Source organism: Urocitellus parryii, chromosome 5 (assembly GCF_045843805.1).
Source record: "Urocitellus parryii isolate mUroPar1 chromosome 5, mUroPar1.hap1, whole genome shotgun sequence".
NCBI classification, from domain to species: domain Eukaryota; kingdom Metazoa; phylum Chordata; class Mammalia; order Rodentia; family Sciuridae; genus Urocitellus; species Urocitellus parryii.
The window spans coordinates 99,421,643-99,428,754 of NC_135535.1; the positions used below are offsets into that span (position 1 = coordinate 99,421,643).

The window sequence follows — 7,112 nt, forward strand, 5'->3', positions numbered from 1 at the left end:
CATTACTTTGTGATCACATGGACAAAAATCCTCAGAACATTCTAATCTCCACAAAATACAGTGTGAAAACTCTCTTGCTCCAAGTTAAACATTTTAAAGATACAATATTCTACCCTGTATCTTTTCTAATGTAACTCAGGTTTTTCCTAAGTCAATATTCATAGAAGAATGTGAAGTGATCAGTGTGTAGAACTATTATATTTATAATGTGAAAAATCAAATTTAGGAGGTCTTTGCTTAAATGTGCCTCTATATGTTAGGAATAAACTTTGGGTTCTTAATTATTGTTATTTTATTAAAATATAAAGACATAAAGCAAGTAGAGATATCAAAACAAATTTCTTAACGTGCACATGCAACACTTATGAGAGAACATGAGCTTTTGACAACTGTAATGTCAAGAAAAGTGCATCCACATCACGGGCAATAAGCTTTTTGTTGTCCCAACCCCTTCTTTGACATACTCAGAAATCCCTTTGTATGTCAATGTGTTGTTCTCTACCTTCCCAAAAAAGGAATGGTTTAGTGTTAGACACATAATTTCAGGAAGAGGAATATGATCTTTTATTCATGTGTAAGTGACTCTGTTACCTGGAAGATAAGCATAAGACAAGAAAGACCTGTGGAGTAAAGAAATAAATTCCTGTGACTAGCGCATAAATTCCCTTTACCCTTACAAAATATGGAAGCAATCCCATGAGAACCAATGTTTGACCAAACACTTGCTTACAATCATTCTGTATAACTCAAGACCATTGATAGGATGTAAATATAGGTTCTCTTCTCAAGCAGTGATACATATGAGCAATTTGTTATACTGTACTTTCAGCTCTAAAATTAAATAGATACATGTGTGTATATATGTGTGTATATGAATATACATGTATGTTCAGAAGGAAACAACAAAGAACATTAAAAATTATTTTAACTTCCAGAAATTGAGATGAGCCTAACACTTCTCAGTTTAGTATGCCATATTAAAGATTGAAAGGACATGTCTGATAAATATATTATTTGGTGTGAATTAAATTTTATTTAAATATTTTCAGAGAGTATTTATACAAGTGTATGTATAAAATTACATTTAATGTAAAATATACATCTAATCAATATATTCATGAAATTCTTTATCTTAATTCTTGTCTCTCAAATGTGGATGTTCAAATTCCATCAATTTTAAAATACGTGGTTTCAAATACATAAAAATTGTATGATAAAATATAATTGAAAACATTTTATAGGCTCCAGAAGTAGATTTTTAAAAAATTAGAGGTAAAGATACCATTCTTTGCAAGCCTGGACCTTTACTGTCCAACCTCACCACCTCAAGAAACAGTTAACTAAGTTATTTCTTACAGATAAAGCCATTTGTATTTTCACAGGGTTCATCCAAAATATTTTGCTTTGGATTATATGCTATGCAGGACTTTGGATTTAAAGTTTCTGATGATGGAAATCTATAACAAAAAAAGAAAATGTTAGCATGGAAAAAAAAAGAAATATGAATGTTCAGGGATATTATTTTATTAAATGGTAGAACTTTTAAAAGCTTTTAAGTGACATATTAGCAAACTATTCTTTTTTTTCAATACCCATAATTATGATTTTAGCATACAATACTTCACAAAATTCAGTTAATTCTCTCTATACTCAGTAAATTGAGGCCACAGTTTTTAAATTTTTTTATTTTGTTTTGTTCTATTTTGTTTACTGTGCTCATAAATGGTTTACATGTATGATATTTTACTTCTACTTGGTTTAAGAAGTATTAGTTGACCTAATTTGGGAAAACAAACCAGTTTATAAACTTTGTCATTGTATGACTCTACAAATCCCATATTCATGAATGAACATTACATTTAAAGATAACATAGAAAATAAGCCCAGAATATTTGAAAAACAGGAGAATGCTAATAATATTGGGTCTTTATCAGAACAAATAATAAATATTTTTCTCTAGATGGCTCAGTGCATACATGTATACTTCCAAGTGCTTGTACTGAGGTTAAAAAAAAAAAATGAGTATCTGTCAACAAGAGTACACTAACTTTCATGTCATTGAACCTAAACTTGAGGAGTGTCCTAGGTGGATTTATGGTTATGTCTTTTTTGTTTTACGTGTATTCATGCCCTGCACAGGTAATATTAGCTACAATCACCCTGCTTGGATGTGACCTTCCCTAGTCAGAACTAACTAAGGATAAATTCACAAGAAGCAAAAAAAGAAAGAAAGAAAGAAAGGAAAAAAGGCCTTAATGGCCAGAAACTTACAGATCCTGATTGGGAGATGAGCCATCCTTCCACAACCAGGCACCATGTTCTTCACTATAGGAGAGTCCAATCCAAAAAAAGGAGTGAGAGGAGTTCATGAAAACCTGCTTCAAGACAAAGACAAGCATATTAATCAAACGTGAATCTACTCTAGGATTATTCTATACTTCTTTTTTGGTACCAGGGATTGAACTCAGGGGCGCTTAACCACTGAGTCACATCCCCAGCCTTTTTAATATTTTATTTTGAGACACAGTCTTGCTAAGTTGCTTAGGGCCTTGCTAAATTGCTGAGACTGGCTTCAACTTATGATCCTCCTGCCTCAGCCTCCTGAGCCACTGGGATTACAGGCATGTACCACCAGTCTGGTTATAATAATACTTTAAAGAAAGTTAGAGCTCAGAAAAGATTCAGCCTGTCCATTACATAATCTGAAATCATTTTTAGCTTCTAATTTATAGTCACATGCCTCAAATTTCTAATTTATTAGACCCATTTATTTGTGAAGCCAATGAGATTGAATCCAAATTTTACTTCTCGAAAGAATGAGAAACATCATAAAATGAACTTAAGAGTTTTCATATAACCCTTCCTTCAGAGAGGAGCAATGATCAAATTTGATTCCAAATTTACAATATCTTGAAGGATGAATCTCATGAATACAACCTTCTTACCCTATGCTCAGCACAGATCCTACCTGTACCTTAAGAATTTTGTCATTTTTTGGTAAGAATTTGATAATTTTTATGATCACACACTATACTACTGCTTCTATATTATATTACAGAAAGATTGACAAAAGCTATATAATTACAAATGAAATTATATACTATATTAGAATAACTTAAATTTCTAAAGTCACTTTTTTGGTTCTTTGATTAACATGTAAAAATAATGACGTATTGCTTATTCTTTGAATTCTTGCTGACAAGTTTGTGGTATTTATCCAGATTTTTGTGGTTATGATGTAAATCTTTGAAGAATTTTATATAGGTTTTAATGATTGCTTCCAGGTTGAAATTGTTAGGTTTCTGGTTCAAATATAACCATTCAAAAATATATATATATAACCATTCATTTTCTATCTGATTAGAAATATAAGTCAAAGTATTCAGCTAATATAGCATATTTTATGGGTTCAAATAAAATGTAGGAAACAAGAATAAAGTACATGCCAATTCATCTCTGTTTTGGAGCTGAAGTAGACTGGAATTCTGAGCAGCACAAAAATGGAAACTTTCGTTCCAAGTTTTTCTTTCATTAGAAATGAAATAACAGTGGCACTGATGCCCAATCCACTTTTCTGGGCAAGAGCAGCAGTCAGACACTAAGAAAAAAAAATATGAGATGACTCAGAGGATATAAATTTTTTTCAATGTTACTTATTCATTTAAAAATTGTGTGCCATTTATTATTGTTTTTCTACAAATATTTTTTGGGAATTTCCTATATAAACTATGGTTCAGAGAATATTAACACAAACTAACGAAACATTTTTTTTTTCTATTTATAAGATATATAATGGTGCACTGCTAGGTTTGACCTGGAATGTCCCCAAAGACCCAGGGGTGAGAAACTTGGTTCCCTGCTTAGTGTCATCAGGAGGTGATACAGGTCCTAGTGGGAAGTTTTAGGTCACTGGGGGCATGCCATTGAAGGAGATGGTGGGCCCTGGCCTCTTCCCACTGTCTTGCCATGATGTGAATAGTTCCATTCCACCATGTGACTCCACCATGATGTGGTAACCTGCTATAGGCCAAAAAACAGCAGGGTCAACCAATTAGGTACTAACACCTCCAAAACTAGAAGCCAAAATAAGTTTTTTCTTTGTAGAAGTTGATTATTTTAGATATTTGTCACAGTTCTAGAAAGCCAACTGACACATACACATTCAATGTAATTTAATCATTTTTACATTAGAGAACTATGAAATGTGACTATCCTACAGTCAACAGGCAAACTTGTGTCACTAACTGCAATATTTTTTCATGCATCTGTGTGTGAAAACAAGATACTGTCTCTTTAATTCTTTATCAGTCATAGAATTTGCAAAGAATGAAACCCACCTTCTTGGAGTTCTATCATAGATCCTGGAGAGAATGTTGGTTGGATAGTTTTTTTAGTATATGCTGTTAAAAAACATTAAGGATTTACTTAATCAGGTTTTTGGAATAATAATAGGTTTATGGAATAATCAATTACAAAGTAGTAAAATGGAATATTTACTATTAAATGATGTAATTGCAATTTTGATCTTTATATAGACTTTCTAGAAAAACTTACAAATTTTCAGCAAAATTCCCAAAGTAGCCATCAACAAAAGGCATATTACTCCCAAGGCCCCAGAAATGAATCTCCACAGAGTGATCTGAGAAACTGTAGAGAAAAAAATGTATATGATGATGATTTAAAGAACAAACACAGAAGCTGAGGTTCATAAGAGGAGAAGCCAATGAAATTGAATCCAAAGAGTTCTTCATTTGGTAACAGAGATATCTTGCCAATTGAAGATTGGAATATGAAGACATTTTATTCAAAATACCAACATTTTTATGTATGTTATTCTTCAGTGAGATAATTCATGCATGTTCTTTTCTATGAGTTCTATCTCAGTAAAATAGATTTCTCACTTATCTTTTACCTTAGCAAAGAAGTCAAAATATCTGCTGTAAGAAGAGATCAACAGGCAGCAAACTGTTTGATGAGCTTATATAATGGACATATACTGTTTTTCTTTCAACAAAATCACAAGATATATAATATAATTCCCATTAGATGGTGAGGAAAAAAGTATTAAGGCTAGTAAGTACCCACCTTAAAAATCAAATTTTGTCTAGGTTCAAAGTTTTTTATTTGACATATTCTGTCATTGTCACAAGAATACTACTAGGGACTGTGCCCCTCCTTAATTTCAATGCAAGATCTGCTCTAATAAACAGGTTTCTGAAGGTACTATAGGTGAGATGACAGGGAGCATTCTGAAACTGTGTGATGAGAGATGGCACAACCAGTGTGTGGGTTGGAGGCCCAAGTTCAACACAGCACACTGAATTATGTATGACACATAAGTGACTTTTTTTCTTTATGCTTTTAAAAAAATCTCATTCAAATTTTTTTCATTTGCTCTAAAACATTTCAACATTAGTAGATTCTGAATTAAATTAGTACACTCTCAAAGAGTGATATTGTCTATAACAACAGTACAATGTGTCAGTCTGTGTCATTTTTGAATGTCACAAGACAAATATTAAATTAAAAACTTTGGAGCACCGTGTCATTAAAATCTGACATTCTCTATTTCAGTGCTAGAAATTTGTTGTTTACCATTGAACCACTTATGTTCATGTTTTATTACAAATTTAGAGGTACCCTATCAGAAGCCACTTGAACCGTTGGAAAAGTTTACAAAAGATTTTACTTCATAAAATCACACTTAACTTACAAAATGAAGAATCAGGAAAGTAAAGTGAATGCAAAACGACTAATAGATAGAAAGCCTAAACATCCTTTTTAAATTTTAAAGCACTGTTCTGAAATTAGCTAATCTATGAGATGCATTTTTCTGGTTGTTTTTTATGTTTTCAATTTTATGACGAGGCTGCGCATACCTGCCATTTGAAAAGATGTTCCTGGCTTGATGGAGAGAAGACACAATGTGTCTGCCTTAGCAGGAATGGTGTTGGATCATGAAGCTGAGCAGGAGGCTAAGGCTGGAGAAACTATAAAAGAGAAAGAAAATTTGTGTATTAAAATAATGTTCTTAAATCATCTATTGATGAGAAGCATAGGTATAGATAGTGATATGAATAAGAAGTGGTAAAAATCACAAGCTTCTAAGATGCTCTAGGAACCACAATACAGGAAATTCTCACTATACTTTTGTAATGGAAACACTTGAACCAGAACACAAGAAGGTGAGAGGGAGTTTTTTCCAATGTTTGTGCAGCAAAGTTGTCTTAAAAATTATTTGGAAAGTAGGGAAAAATATGTGCAAACCAGTGATAAATTTATTTAGCATAATAAAGTTCCACACTGATCTTTCTCTTAATAATAATCTTTATTATTTACCTTGTACTGTGCACAGTTTAAAGTATATAGCTTTAAACTTGACGTCTAAAAATTCTTTAAAATTAACTTCTAAAAAATGGCTAAATATTTAAGATACAAAAAACAGCCGCATTTTAGTAATGGGTAGTATGAGACCTAGTAGAGCTGAGTGACTTGATCAAGGTCTCTGAAACTTGAAAGCCAGGCAGTCTTTCTCCAGAGCACACATGCCATATATTTTAAACCAAGCCCATCTCTTTGTATGTATGTATTTTGGAGACATTAATTTCATTTCTTTAGCACAGACAGATAGTACTTCCATGTCTTATTCTGTTTCTGCCTCATTAACCCAGCCCAAAAGGTGGAACCAGAGTGGCTTCCCACTACTGCTTTATAAACACACAGGTATGTGTACGCATGCACACAAAAGCACATACCTGTGCTCCAACACAGCCTCAGGTGTTCTAAATCCACATGTCAGTGCCTCATTTACATTAGGCTTAGATATTTCTTTCAACATGACTTGACTATTGTACATGACTAGTTGCTCTATAATTCTTATTTTTACTAACATGGATTATTATAATTATTTTTGTTATTCACATGATATATATACTTTAGTTCACTTTTTTGTCCTCAGAAGAGTAACCTTATTGGGTGCCGTAACATGTGCCTGTAATCCCAGTGGCTCCAGAGGCTGAGGCAGGAGGATTCCAAGTTCAAAACCAGGCTCAGCAATGGCGAGTCTCTAAGCAACTCAATGAGACCCTGTCTCTAAATAAAATATAAAATAG

The 7,112-nt window shown here is 32.7% G+C and overlaps 1 protein-coding gene across 1 annotated transcript; it reads right to left on the bottom strand.

The window, feature by feature from the left end:
• Positions 1-1,151: 1,151 nt before the first annotated feature.
• On the bottom strand, positions 1,152-5,973 carry LOC113198237 (natural killer cells antigen CD94-like). The gene is made up of 6 exons (XM_026410887.1): positions 5,880-5,973; positions 4,555-4,647; positions 4,338-4,400; positions 3,447-3,598; positions 2,272-2,378; positions 1,152-1,457 (listed from the first exon to the last, which is right to left on the bottom strand). The coding sequence occupies exons 1-6, from the start codon at positions 5,884-5,886 to the stop codon at positions 1,346-1,348; spliced, it is 534 nt and encodes a 177-aa protein (XP_026266672.1). The 5' UTR covers positions 5,887-5,973; the 3' UTR covers positions 1,152-1,345.
• Between the last annotated feature and the right edge of the window lie 1,139 nt (positions 5,974-7,112).